The 14,964-nt window shown below is 47.7% G+C and overlaps 1 protein-coding gene across 12 annotated transcripts in view; it reads right to left on the minus strand.

Moving 5' to 3' along the window:
- COL26A1 (collagen type XXVI alpha 1 chain) overlaps positions 1 to 14,964 on the minus strand; it is a 188,476-nt gene that overhangs the window by 19,241 nt on the left and 154,271 nt on the right. For all 12 annotated transcript variants that reach the window (XM_080563183.1, XM_080563193.1, XM_080563192.1 and 9 more), the window contains 4 exons: positions 13,300 to 13,453; positions 10,513 to 10,557; positions 7,267 to 7,383; positions 5,721 to 5,873 (listed from right to left, as the gene is read on the minus strand). In XM_080563183.1, the coding sequence (XP_080419309.1) occupies positions 5,721 to 5,873; positions 7,267 to 7,383; positions 10,513 to 10,557; positions 13,300 to 13,453 (469 nt within the window). The remainder of the gene's footprint in view (positions 1 to 5,720; positions 5,874 to 7,266; positions 7,384 to 10,512; positions 10,558 to 13,299; positions 13,454 to 14,964) is intronic.

Genomic DNA, 14,964 nt, shown 5'->3' on the forward strand with positions numbered 1-14,964 from the left:
GGGCTATTTGAGCAATTGTCCTTTTGCTCTCTGAGGGCACAGGCTGTATCCCTCAGACCTCCTCCTCCCACCTCTGCTAGCCCCTTGAAAAACTGTCCTTTCTGTCCAAAAATTGGTGCTCCTGCACACCCATGCAACCCTACTTTTGAATGCCGAAGCAATTTAAGAGTAACTCTGCACTGTACAGCAATAACTCACCCCAAATTTGCCATCTCCAAGATGCATCTGGTTTCTGGCTACCTGAGAAATCACACATGGATTCGGAGCTCCCTCATGCCTGGCATGAGTGAACTGCTGAGAAAAGCTGACAGTCGGCAGCATGCCCACCAGCCCGGCAAGCTCACCCTGCCACACAGCTGCTGGGAGACACCCTGAGGTCTGAGGATGCAGGAAAGCTCAAGGAGAGGCTGTTCTCTGCCCCTTCCACATAAGCAGAAAACTCTCTGGCCAGCCTGTGTAGGTCCCCTGAGCTCTGGGGAACAGGTAGAGATGGGAGCAGAGCAGGGAGAGGAAAGCCATTAGCAGGAACTGGAGGAATGTTTTGCTTTTCCACGTCTTTCTCAGTCATATCCTGGTAGGAATAAAAAGCCTGTAGCTGCCCACATCTTCCCTCATCTTTGAGCCAATGGGCTTACCACTTCAGCTGGTAACTGAATAGGAAAAACAGAACTATATAAAATAAAAACAGCCCTTATTATTTACTGCAACACCAAACCCACAATCAACAACCCTATTCCCTGTGGACCTGCACTGCAGCATGCTGGTAGTCTGTGGGGGTACCGTGTAGCAGCATCTTTCATCTCGGCATCCCACAACACTATTTGACAGCTGTGGAAACCACGGTGCAGAAATTCCATGACCAGCCAAGATACTAGTAACACAAAGCAAGGAAGGGAAGCCCCACGTCCTGATATTACAGAGATTCACAATCCATCGTCCTGTCAGGGCTGTTGGATCAACAGCAGGTTTCCTGGTGCATTTAACCTGGATGAAGATGTTGACTCCCAGTCACTGGAATGGTAAACCCTCTGAAAGTCCCCATTTTCCACAGTGGGAGGCTGCCATACCAGAATAATGCCCATCTTCTCCTGCCCATGACCTCAAACGTACTGGTGTTCCCTTTCACCCATGCCTTTAACTCATCAGGCTTAAATTCAGGGGAACTCTTTGCAGGTGTAAAAGACTGCAAATGGCTCGCTGCTACGCTGATGTGAGTATCAGCTAACACCAGGAGGATCAGAGTGGTGTTTGCTTACTCTGCAGACTCCAGCCCCAACGACAGAAGGTGAAACCTCCAGAAATGTTAGCAGACACATCGTGAAGCCTTTTCAATTTCTGGAGCGCTGGCAATGATAGAGAAGACTTTCAAGCTCGGTATTTGAAAGCAGCTCCTAGGGAAAACTGTGAAATCTCTTTACCTGCCAGGGATGACAGAACATCTCTGCAACGTCTTCCTGGCAGCAGAACAGCACGAGATCTAACCCAGATCCCTCTGAGAACCAAATTTCGACCTAAAGCCTGAATGCAAACAGGTATTTCTTTGACTATTGTTTCCAGACCCAACCATCTTCCCTTCTTTACAGCCCTGCAAAAAAACAACTGAGACTGCTTTCATGTTCAGAAGGGAAGGTACCCAAGTGAAGTGTGTAATCCAATTAATTTGAGTTTTATTTGACCATGTCAAAATCCATCACGGCTTGGGAGTGAGATGAAATTGGGAAATGAGCATTGAACAGCAATTGCAGAGTCTTTTGTTTTTAAGAGAACAAATGGTCAACAACATCAAACACATCTCTGCTGAGAGGGAGAGAGGATGGGCTACAAACAGGATTTAATCACTTCTGGAGGTAAACTGGGGATAAAGGTTTGGGTTTCAAAACATTCCAGCTAAACAATACATTACTGCACCGACAGAGTTATTTCCCACAAATCCACCCATCCTGACATTAGACCTATTAGACTCAAGTTATTTATGGAAGGTGATTCAGTAACTGTGACACAGAAGGGAGCTCTGCTCAGCAGCCCCTGAGCTCAGCGGCTTCTGATTTGCACAGAAGCATGGACACGTGGGAGACCTGAGAGGCTCCTTCCTAAGCTTCCTGGCCATGAAAAACTCACCAGGATTAAAGTTTTCTTCCAGGAGCTCTGAATGAAACATACTGTGAATGAAATGGGATTAAAGCATGTTAAAACACAACCCTCACGTGTTTAAGGGACTCTTTCCATATTCTCATAGAGCAGCAGGAAGAACTCGGCTCTCTGGTCTTCCCATCTCCCTAAAGCACAGGGAGATTCTGGGGCTCACTGGTGCTGATCTCTTTTCTACACCCTTTTTCATCAGTGGCATGTTGGGCACACAGGCAAGCCTGCTGCGCTTCAGTTTCCCCTTGTAAAATAGGCTAATGTTATCTTATGTGTCCCTTGCAAACTGAAATCTTTGAGATATAGAAAACCACAGCCCTCAGAGTCAAAGATCTGTTCTTTCCTTCCTTTTTCCTGAAAAGCATCTCAGCTTTAACACCGAGCTGACTCTGGACCACGTACCTGAGCCACTCATTGCCAAGTGGCAGAGAAAGAAGCGACGCTTGCAGCAGCAGCCCCGGCAGTGGGGTAGGGCAGGCCAGACTCTGGCCGATGTCTCATGTTTCTGACTCAGGGATAAATTCCCCCATTATAGGCTTGATTTGCTGAGACAGGATGGAAATGAAGTAATCCTGTCCTAATTTCTTTCTGCTACCTGATCTGGAGGGAGACAACTGGGACCAATTTCTTCACCGCAGCACAATGAAACTGTGAGAAAATGTCTCCCCATTTTGGGCTTCTGCCTACTGATAAACATCGCCAACAGGAACTTGTTGCGATTAATAAAGACACACGCATTAACCATGTTCAGGCGGAACCAAACGCTGTACTCCTGCTAATAATCCAGCACAGCTTTCTCACATCTCTGTGGGTGCACATGCCCATTACAAGGAATATGCTTCCCTCTGCTGTCAGCAGCTGGAATCTTGTGTTTATAGTTTTCAGATGTGCTCCATTAAAAATAATAAAAAAATAAAAACAAAGAAAAACCTACCCAGGATTTACAAGGCTAAGCTTTATTGGTTGTTGAGGATCAGCTTTCCACCAACCTCTGGTAGGCAAAATCAGCCAGCGTGTAAGGAAAACGGTAAGTTTTGTAAGAAAAACGGTCTCACTATTGCGGTAACTTTACCATGACCATGCAGATGACTTAAACAGGCAGGGAGACTTGTATAAGACATTATTTTTAAACAAGAAGACTTGCCATAGATTTTGGGCTTAGATACCCAGTGTTAGAACATCAACAAAGCCAGCTTGCTCCTGCACGTGTCAGTGCAACCTTTGCTGTACACATCTAGAGGAAATTTCATCTCCATGCACACTACAGAACCCTGCCTCACACATCCCATGCCCTGGAAGAAACTGGATGAATAATGTGACCCCAGCAGGCAGCTCTGGTGCTTGCTGCTAAACCCCAAACTTCGGTAGGGACCAGTGCAGAAGAGCTGACCCTGCCTGGCGCACTCAGCCACCCACCAGGACCCACGGGAGGGGGCAGAGGAGACCCTGGGAGGTGTGGGTGGGACAGAGAAAGATTTCCAAATTTGTCAGATGTGAGGCTTAGGATAAAGCTGTTGGTGGCTGGCAGAGGGCATGGCAGCTGCATAAGGGGAAAGACCAGTGCTGTCTTCTCTGTCCAAGCACCAGTTCACATATAACACTCATTTATTTAATCAGACCCCTGCTACAGACACCACCAGGGAGCACAGAGCTTTCTGCTTCTTACATGACCTGGGTTATAAATCCAGGAGAGAGAGAGCTTGAGAGTTCCATCAGGGCCAGTCTCTGTAACAGCAATATTTTAATTCCACACAGGATTAGGCCTTAATTTGGAAACCTCTAGACTACATCAGCTCCCTAGTTCTTCCAAGAGTAGATAAATCAAGCCTCGGCAGCACACACTGCTGCGACAGGGTCCTGGCTACTCCTTCTGCATACCAAGAAATCCACACAGGTAGAGAAGCGCAGGGCTGCCCTAAGGATGGAGCAGTCACCATCTACTCACAGACTCGGGTCCCTGGGAGCCTGCTGCTGCCCAGTGGTGGCTGAGTTAATACAGGTATTTATCCACTCATTTATCTGCTTCCCGTCTGGGGATAACACAGAGGTTACCCGTTTCACACATCAGCTGGGAAGGCCATGCAATCAGCACCTTCGCACACTTTTAAGTCTATCCACTACCTTGTAAGAAAGAGTTAAATTTAAATGGTGCGTGGAGAGAAGGAGCTGTGGCAGTACCAAAGCCTCCAGGATGCTTGGAATAAAAGGCTGAACACAGAGTGGCACCAAGCAATGCTGCCACTGCTTGGTGTAAGGCAGGGAGGTGACTAACACAAAACTTCCCCGTTATAAGGCTTGTGAACGCAGCAGCTCAGTCTGTGTTTTGGGAAAAGCCTTTGCATTGAACCACAATTAATTTAATCTTGCCCATACGCTTTAAGTAACTGAATATGAAATAGAGCTGTTGAAGTTCTTCCCTAATTAAAAATACATCTGTTCACTTTCAAGAAAAGGAATCTGGAGAGGGGAGTGGGTGGAAGGAAAAGGAAAGCTCTAGAAAACTGTCAGATACAGGGAGACTTACTAATCCTTGGCTGCAAGCAATACAACTGAGCTTTGAAGCTGGACATGAGCAGAAGGGCTGGGGAAAAGGTACAGCTGAAGTCTGGGGGAGTGGAGACGGGAGACCAGGCAGAGCTGGGGCTCCAGGGGTTTACAAGTCAAGCAGAGATACATCTGAGTCCTGCTTTATCATTATTAGATGCCAGCAATACAACACCAGATCAGAAGAAATCAGATCAAGCCCAGATAGGATTGCTCAGATAAGAGCGCATGATGTGCATTTCCAAGAAAGCCTTTTCTTGCCACGCACAACACAAATCAAGTAAATATATTTTTAAATCACCATAGGCTCAAAGAAACCCTGACGTTCCAGCCATAGGGAAGAGATAAATTACAGTGCTGGTCTGGGCTTTTGAGCCCGCAGTTCCGTGTTTTGCATGGATGTGGGATAAAGTTGCTGTGCCAGAAACACAGGTGGGGAGACGTGTCTGCGGGGGCAGGAAAAGAGCTGCACTTAACAGATGTCCTTGTTACATTATATAATTTCAGAGCTGCAAACATTTAGTAGTTGTGCATTTCTGAGCATCCCTGAGCACCTTAACACTTCGACAGCAGCACCAAGAGGTCTTACAACCACGTAGGTTCATTGCACCAGCACCTAACTGGACAGATACGCTGTATGTCTCTACCCATGTGTCTCTCGTCTGATGCTACCTGAATGGAAGCTTAAAGGACACCGAGTTGCCTCCTCAAAGCTATGATAAACCCAGAAAACCAGGCACAGGGAACAAACATGAGTCCCCCAAGCCCTGTACTCACTGATGCTTGTAGAAGAGCAGCGACTTAGTCCCTTGCTATGGAGAGGTGAACCCACCACCTAACTTCTGACATGTTTTGTCTTCAGCAGGAACGCCCAAGAGACCCACAGGACAGAGGCAGCTCATCTGGCTGCTCCCAGGGAAGGCAGGGCTATGGCAGAGCCCAACAGGGAGGTAGGAGGAAGATCTGAGCTGCTCCGTGCCTGTCCGTTCTGCTGATGTACCAGAAAAAAAATGGGAGCAGTGAAAGCGACTTACTTTCTTTTTCAGCTGTGGGCTGAAGTGAGTAGAGAACCCCTTGCTGGAAGGTAAGAGGGAGGCTTGGGGTGGCTGGTGGCCCTGGAGGACCTGGGGGACCTGGGATCCCTGTTTCTCCTGGAAGTCCTCTTGGTCCTTGAGGTCCCAATAGCCCTGTGCAAAGGCAGGAGAGGATCTGTTAGTGAAGATGTACTGATGGGTGCTACCATGTAAAAAGCAGTAACAAGCCCATTCACTCCTGGAAAGAAGAGAGTCTTGATGGTGATGATTCCTCCAGGACAGCAGAGAAATGCTACCTAAAAATAACCATCGCTGCCGGATGTGATGGAGGTGTGAAACATGCAGAGCAACAAGAGAAAGGAATGACAATTCAGTCTCAGAACTGTTTCTGTTAAGTAACAGATAGCCTCTCATCTGGTCCCACCATGGCCTGAGATTTTCACAGCACATTCTTGTCCTACTAATAAACAGAGGGTTTCTATCCTGAACTGCAATTGCGTGAGTCAAGGGAAAAATATGGAAAATTGGGAAGTTGTTCCTAATTCCCTCTGGCTTCTTCCTCTGCAAAGCACACGGCCTTGCTTGGCTCAAAGGTGCCACAAAGTTTAATTCCTCAAAGAGTAAAATCTCCCCTCTCCCTGAGACTGAGCAAGAAACTAAAGGCAGCAAGGCTTGAAAGCAAGCACAGCTCTTTCTCTTCCCCTGCACGTACACCTGTATGTCACCTTGCCACCAGGAAAGCATAGAATGAACAACAGAAACTCAGCAGCAAATCTATTCTGCTTCCTTTGGGATTGGAAAGCTCTCGTTGCAAATGGAGAAACCAAAAAGCAGACACATCCTTGGCCAGACTTTAGCCATTAATGGGTTGCCAGAAAATGCCAAAAAACCGTTCAAGGCTGCTCTCACATTTTAAGGCATGCTCCAAGTTTCAAATCTTTCCTGAGCTCAGATTTACAAGGCACGGCCTTTGAAATGCATGCAAAGCTCAGAGGCTGAGGTCTGACACCTATTGTGCAGTATCACCTTCATCAAAAGATTTAGGAACATTTTGGGGATGTAGAAAATCTCCGAGCTCAGAAATGGAGTGTACTGTGAAAAAATGGTCTCATAACCTTTTCCCTTAACGTACAATAGCATCATTAGTTTGACATTCTGGCATCTGACAGCTTGACACAAATGGTGGAGAAAAAAGGCAGTTAGAACAGGCACACAGCGAGAAGGCTGAACAGGCAATGTTCTTCTCCGAAGGCCGACAGATCAGAGACCGGTTTTCACAGCTCCTGAGCAGGATGGGGAAACATGATCCTGCTATTCTGCTTTCTGGGAAATCCCAGGGACCATCATAGGTCTGCATGCAGCTGCTTACCCACTGTAAGGGCTGCTGGCTGAGTTCAGTGCCCAGGGGACTTGCAGGAATGGATTTAATATAAACCAAAGATGCTCAACACTGTGTGTTTCCCAGCCTTTTATGATCTATTTGCACAGACAATTTGCACAAAGTGAAATACATCCCAGCACGCTGGCACTGCCTTCCCTGACTTACCTGGTGGCCCTGCTGGGCCCCTCTCACCGGGTTGTCCCTTCTCGCCTTTTGGCCCCGGCGGTCCTGGAAGACCAGTTGGTCCAACCGGGCCTGGAGGACCAACCTGTCCTGGCAGCCCTGAAAACGTTCAGAGAGGAAATCAGTTGGACGTTGAAGGTCTTTAGCAACCTGGAAACCAGAGGCGAGGGACTCACAGATGCAAGGGGGAGAAATGCAGCTTGGTGCAGATAACGCAGATGGGGTGTTTCTGGTGGCAAGAGCCAGCCAGTAACACAGAGGAGAAAACCCAGAATGGACCTTGCTTCTCTTCTTCCTCCAGTCTTTAGAGACACAGGAGCATCCCCACGCCCAAGGTCCAACCCCACCAGCCAGCAGGACATGCTCCTCCAGCTGGGATGTGCTGGTCCAAGCTAACCTGAGCCCGCAGCTGCCCCTTCGCTGAGTCAGAGCAGCTCTGGGCTGGCTGGTCCCTGAAGCCCTCCTTTGCTAGTGCCATCCAGATGAGTCTGTCAGCTCCACGGCAGTCCCAAAGTATCAAAATACACAAAATATATTCAGGAAAGCAAATCAAACCCTGTCTCCCTCTTGCTCTGGCTCTTCTACACGGACCAGCCAGAGATTCTGCATCAAAGATGTTTCCTTGTTTTCCCCTGTTTTCATTTATCTATTGAGTGCACCATGCTGTGCCCAAACATTTTTCATTGCCAACAGAAACGAATGCACCCGCGCTTTTGAAGTAACTAGATGTTATTAATTTATACCAATAAGCAGGGTGCTGAGCAATCCCACCTGGCAATACCACTTATGCAATGGCTTGGCATGGCTGCTCAGACCCCCTGTAAGCCTAAGAGAGGTGCAGGCAGTGTTCTGAAATCTGTAATCTGAAAGTGACTATTTCTGGTGACAATAAATAAACCTTTAGTGCTGCTTCCATTACACTATCAAAATAGAAACAACACTTGGCAATTTTACAGTATTTTTCAGAAAAACACTCTGTGTCTTTTGCTCACAGAAGCAGTAGCTGCTTTGGAAAGATATACTTAAATACTGGGCAAACCTCACTAAAGCCTTTAATACCTCAGAGAGGTGTGCGAGTTACCCCATCTACTCCGATTAGGTGGTTAATGGTTACAATAAAGACATTAACTGACAGAGTCAGGAGAGTCACAGGTTCCTGGTTTCTGGTCTAGCTCGGAGTATTTGACAGTGGTGGTAGACATACAGTACATAGCCAGAGGAAGACCTGAATCCAAGTTTTGGTGCATTCAGATTTCAAGTTTTAGTCTATATGTTACATATGAGCATAACCCAGCAGAGCACAGATCAAATTTTGATTTATTTTTAGCTGGCATCTTTCCCCACCCCTGGTATGAGAAGAGGTACTGGCCCCTCCGAGACCAGTGCCAGGAGAACCCGTGGCAGGTGGGGAGTGGAAGAGGATGGATGGGAATGGAGGGAGAGAAGAAGGAAAGGAAGCACGCTGGCCAGCTAGCTCCTCCATGCCTGCCCCAAAGGGAACAAGGCTACATAATAAAAATCAAAGCTCACAGGATTTGCAGCTCCAACATTTGGATTCAGTTTCCAACCTAGGTGTGGGATAGCCTACTTGGGGCACAAAACTCTGTTCCCCGACTTTTATCCAAACTGTCTGCATTTCTCAGAGCAAAGCAAAAATCCCAAATACCAGACCCCTTGAAAGATTTCCTTCCTCTCTTCTTTTATTGCCATTCTGGAGAGATGACTAAAATATATTTTTCTTACAAAAATGAAATCTATCCATCTCTAATCCATGGTGGAACCTGACAGACTGTGGAAATGAGATTTTCAAAGGTTATGTGTGGGAGCACATGCCTGCACTTTTATTCTGTTATCAATGAAGGTCTAATTTAATACAAGTACTGAACAAAGAATTAAGGTAAGGTTTTCATTTGCATCCGTTTGCTTACCCACAGGACACAAACTGCAGACCTTTCTATGAATAGAGAGGCTGTTTTAATGGGTCTGGGTTAAAATCCCACCCAACACAGCAGATGCTGTACTTGGCAAGCTCAGGCAGGTGATCAGGAGCCCATTTAACAGAGCAGGACCATTAGGCGAAACGTGAACAGCTTCTTCCACCCTACCAAAACCCCCAAACTTTAGCACAGCAAATCCTTCCCAGCACAGAGGGAAGAACAGCAGAAACAGTGCTCTGCAAGCGTGACACACTGTAGTGCTGAGCATGGGTCAGAACGTTTCCTCAGTCGTGTAAGTCAGACTCAATCCTTCAGTTCAACCTTTATAAATCAATCCTGTGAACCTCTGCAGACCAGGAGCAATCATTTGCTGCTAGCATCCTCAATCATGCTGCAGCAGCGGAGCTTTAAAGGAGCTGGCACTTACTTCCCTGAAGGTGGAAAGTGCTACAGGGAAGGCTGGGAGAAGCAGCACTGAGTAACGTGTCAGGCAAATGCTCATACTGGTGACAAATGGCGTTACCAGCATAAAAGAGACAAGTGCAAAATGGAGAAGAAAGAGGGAAGAATTCAGGGAAAAAGTGGGAGGAAAACCAAACAGGCCAAATCTTCAGCTGGCATAAATCAGCTCTGCTGCAGTGACATTCATTGCTTTCAGAGAGCTGGAGCCCCTGGAAAGCATTCATTTCCCAAAATAAATGAAAGAAAAACCCAAGGGAAAAAAAAAAAAGGTTGAGGGTAAGCATGCTACTGCTTGTGACCAAATCAGACGTGCAGAGACCTGGATTTTCTTCCTGGCCCTGTCATTAACCTGCAACACAACACCTGTTCCCCTTCTTTCCCCGAGGTCTTGTCTATACGGACAGGAGCACGTTATTCTCTGAACAGAGCTCAGCAAATCAATGCCCTGACCATCACCAGCAGCTTTCAGTGCCCCTGGCAGGCAATCCCAGCGAGATAATAGCGGTGCTTTCACCCTGCACTCAGTGTGTGCCCCATTTGCTCTTGCCGTGTGTCCCTCAGTGCACTGCCTCTCCCTCGGGCAGCGCTTTCCAGCCTTCGTGTGCCAGGGGAACCGAACGTCTCCAAGATGATAAACCTGGTGTTCTGCCTCCCGTGATCAAATAAAACCCGAAGAAGAAATCCAGCCCCTCTGTGTCTGTGAGGTTCCGAATTCCTGAGGACTCCTGGCCACAGGATGCTTCTGCTTTTTGGGATATATTTCATACGGGACCGGGCACAGCAACATTTTGTGCTTTGAAAAAGGAAATAGCAGAAACTATTCACTTACCCTGCGGTATTAGCTGCTCCTCTGCACCTCTGTGTCCTTTAGGCTCTAATTAAGAGGGTGAGGGTTAAAAAAGAAAAATAAAAAATTAGGTCTTTTGCTGCCAACTGGCTCAGGCAGAGCATATATATTTTCTTAATTCTCAGTAAAATGTATCCTGTTGATTAACAAGCTGATCAGAAAGGCCAGCGGTGCAGCTGTCTCAACAACTCTGATTGCTTTTAAATGATTGTCTGTTCTGGACCCTGCCACTCACAAAAGAAAAAGCTACCCCAAGAAACAGTAGCAAGTTTTCCTGGACCTCAGCCTGGAGAGGCATCAGCCAACTTAGAGCTATAAGGTCATCCAGAAACACTCTCATTGTTCAAAGCAGCCAGTCCGTATCACCCGTCTTTGTGCTAGGCACCAAGATCCTGCCCTCAGTCCATCGGGTTTAGAAATTTGGCAGCACGCAAGCTGGGACTTGGATTTGCTTTGGCTGAAAGAGTAGAAGGGGGGCAAAGCAGGCAGTATTTCACAAAACATGCTGGGGAAGGGGATGGGAGGGACAGAAGCATAGCTTTCCACAACCCCAAATCACACAGGGCACTCAAGTTTGACTTCCACCTAATCTACGATCACACTTAGTGAAAGATCTCCTGAGGTCTGCAATCACTGCAAGTGAACCTGGGGCGAGCCTGAAGCAGCAAGTGACAGAACCATGCTGAACTCATGAAAAAAGGGGCAGTCCCCACCACCCTACACCAACTGCATGAAATTCCCCCCATTTCACCAGAATCCCCAGTGCATTTTTTGGCTGGCTTTGAATTGTAGATACAAACTGATGTTGGGAGGGAAGGAAGCCAAGTGTGAACCCTGATCCGTGAAACATCCCCACAGCTCCTTAGCAAAGCAAGCACTTGAAGTCCGCAGAGCTCAGCTGGGGCATCGAGGAGGCAATTACATGTCAATAAGCAACTTAACTGATTACTTCTAATTGCTGAAAGACATCGTCCTGACCTGAAATGCCCCAGTGCATGCCTGATTCCCAGTTATTATGCTGGAGTTGTTATTCCACACTAGGTTAAATAAATCAAGGCTAGAAAAATACAGGGCAACAATGAGTAAGGACTAAACCTGGTGGAAGCAGGCAGGCAGGACTGTAACGCCTGCAGCTGGCTGTGCACCCAGCCTGGCAGTCTGGCCGAGGAGACAGAGCACTCACATACAGCTCAGACAACAACATCGTGGCTTTTGGAGGTGCTCACTAGCTACCTGGACTTACTGCCGGGGTAGATGGTGCTGATACTGGGCCATGGAGTCAACCTGATGCAAGTGCTACAAGAGATTGTTCTGTTCTGCAGCACTGCCAAAAGTCTGGGGGAATGGCATTCATCGCTCCTTGCTGAGCAGGAGGAGATTATCGGGTGTACAGAGCCTCGGAGAGGAGAGGACTTTGAGTGGAACGGACAGAGTCGTCAGTACTTCTGCTAGATTGACTTCAGTACAACAGGTGCAGGTGCAGAGATACTGCAACAGCAAAAATAAATGACATGGAGGAGGCAGAGAGAGCACATAATGGACACTGGGGGAAACTGCTTTAATTCAGTTCCTGGCAGCCGTCGCTGTGGTTCTGAAAATACTTTGCAGAACATATTGTTAGTGAACCTCCCTCCATGTTGTGGCATCCTGTCAAATTATAAACATGGACGACATCTGGTCTATGTTGGTTGCTCCAAGTCTGCTGCAGTCATGAAGGGCTGCCATAATAAACTGCTCTGACAAAATAAAGGGGGGAAAAAGAGGAAAAAAAAGGAAAGTAGGCCCTACAGAGGATAAAGAACTGCTCTGGGAGCAAGCAAAGCAACTGACAGACAGGGCTTTGGAAGCAGAGAGCAGGGATCTTGAATTGAGAATGCCAAGGTCAAGGAAATTCAATGCGTAGTGATCTGTCTAGCCAAGTGGGCTCAGAGGGAGATTTCTTGTAAGTGTATTTTTTTTTCATGCCACAAGAGGGATCATAAAACAGCCCATTGTGTTTATGGTAAATTTAAAAAATATAATGCAGAGTGCAACTGATGTTGCTATTCATGGGAAAGTTTTTCTTCCTAATAAAAGCAAGAATTACCCCTGGCCCAGTGCTCTGCCGCCCCACACAACTCCCCATGGGGGAACACTGCATTTAGTGCTCAGTAGGTGAATAAAAATGGTCCCCCTGTCCCCCTGCTGGCTCTCTGGAGTTTCCTCTGGAATGTTTCAATCTATCCAGGCCTCCAGATCCACAGGGACACAAGCAATGTTAAACCCTTAGATTGAACAGCCCCTGGTTTGGAGGAACGATGGCTCTGGAGCTAACTAATGCTGGTTCTGACCCTAACACTGAGGATGAAGGCTCTCTAGCTGCCTCTCCGCAGGGTGCTTTTCCTGCTGAGCACAATCCCACCTTGCAGCGAGCACTTGCAGCCTGGCCAAAGGTACAATGGTGAGGGTGCAAAGCAAATAGCAGGTTGAGCCACCTGTGTCAGCAAGGCTGCCTGCCCACACTCATCCCACAGCACCAACGGCTCCCTGTTGGGTCACGCACATGGCAGCAAACATGCCCACAAAAAATAATAAAAAAATCCCATTAGTAAACCTTAGAGTTAGAAAACCTTTACAGAGCAGAGGGAAGGAGCTGGCAGCCCTTCCCTCCAACCCCTCTCCTGTGTGGCTTCCAACACTACGTCAGATCGGCACGGCCTATTTCATAGGCACCCTACAGGAACCGTGTATGTGGGCTGACCAACTTAGCAGAGAGCAGGTCGTGCTTACCAGCGGGTCCCACCGTTTTCCTCAAGACGGTCCCGGGATTTAGCAGGGGAAAGGCATCTGGCAGCAAGTCATCGTACCAGGTGGCTGTCGTCCCAGTGATTGGCAGGTTGTTTTCTAACGGGGGGCTTCGCTCCGCCGCTTCGAGCAGGAGGATCTAGGTAGGGGATGCAGAGAAGTCAGGCAAGGTCAGTGGGATGGTTTCACTCATGGTCTCAGTTCCGAGAGGTCTTGAAACTCCTCTACTTGCCAGCAGGAGCTGTGGATAACTCTACAGCACAGACTGCAGGGTTTTGGTGTTAAAGCTCCATTGGTTTTCTGGAAGAGGCAATAATTACCCCAGAAATGAGCCGGGTGACGTTGCAAGAGGTTCCCACGCAGTGCTGCATGCCCTCCTTAGAGAGGGCTTCGCTGCTCGCAGAGATTCAGCCGCCAGTGCAACTGTGTCCCTGGCAAGGAGCGGGAACCCAGGGAACAGAGCTGGAGTGAGGACACAGCTTCTCACTGCTCGGTTGAAATCGGGTCAGAAATCACTGAGCTGGTACAATGTGAGGGGCCGTGGGATGTCCTGGGTGGCAGCCTGAGGTGCCTCAGGACAGCTGCTGGCTGCAGGCCACAGGACAAATGCTTAATGAATTAAACGAGACAGAGAATATGAAGCTTTTAAAGAGCTGAAGTGCTTTAATTTGGGCGCAAATAAGAGGCAATTTCCTCAAAAAGCTCTGCTTAGCAGTAGTAGGATATTATTAAAACTCACAACTGCTTCTATACCTTGTAAACACACTACCTTCAAATAAATCCCCATCCCAATGTGCGTCCCTGAGCTATTTGGGCCATTTACAACCTAAGCTCCTTGGCAGAGCGATTCCGTTTTCCCCGTACAATTCAGACTGCTGTTCATTGAGCTGCGCTCCCCCAGCCACTGGTGGCCCGTATGAAACTGGAAATGAGGCTTTAGCACGGCTGCAAAATCCTCCTAGAAGTGGAGGGAGGGAAGATGCAGGTGGACTCTGCCCGCTGACAACCTCAGTTAAAGTGAAGCCCGCGGGAACCATCACTGCCATTTGTAATCAACGTTTTTGTTAGAGTTTTTACAAAATGCGATTCTTTATAAAATAGTTTTTATATTTTAACCTGTATGCTTCCTCCCCCCATCTTCCCAGCTACTAAGCAAGGACGGCATAATGAGGCAGTCTGCAGATGTCTTCTGAAAAAGCAAAACTATCCCTTCAATTATCAACCCACTGGGACCGCTGGCCTGGATTGCCAAGCCCCCATGCTCTGCTGCAAACAAGTTTTATCCCAATCGCTAGGCATCATCTAACTGCTAGACATCATGGCTCCATCAGCGGCGCTTGGGATGCAGCAGCAGCCCTGCCGCCTGCCCAGGACGGATGCGGGATGTCCATCCCGGAGCAGGGCTGAGGCTCCCAGAACAAGAGTTTTGATGCAAACATCCCACCTAACCAGCAAACTCACCGGGAAACGGTTTGAGCAGTGCACCAAGTGATTTGTTATAGCACTGTTTCTTCCTGTTTGGAAACCACCTAACCAAATACTGATTTACGGATAAGGGAAATAAAAGAGAATGCAGCTCAAACTTTCCACTAAATCCCTAGAAGTTTCAGCTTTTACATGCTGCACTCGTCTTTACATAATGAAGTCACA

Source organism: Anser brachyrhynchus (genome assembly GCF_964034855.1).
Source record: "Anser brachyrhynchus genome assembly, chromosome: 20".
Taxonomy (NCBI): Eukaryota; Metazoa; Chordata; class Aves; order Anseriformes; family Anatidae; genus Anser; species Anser brachyrhynchus.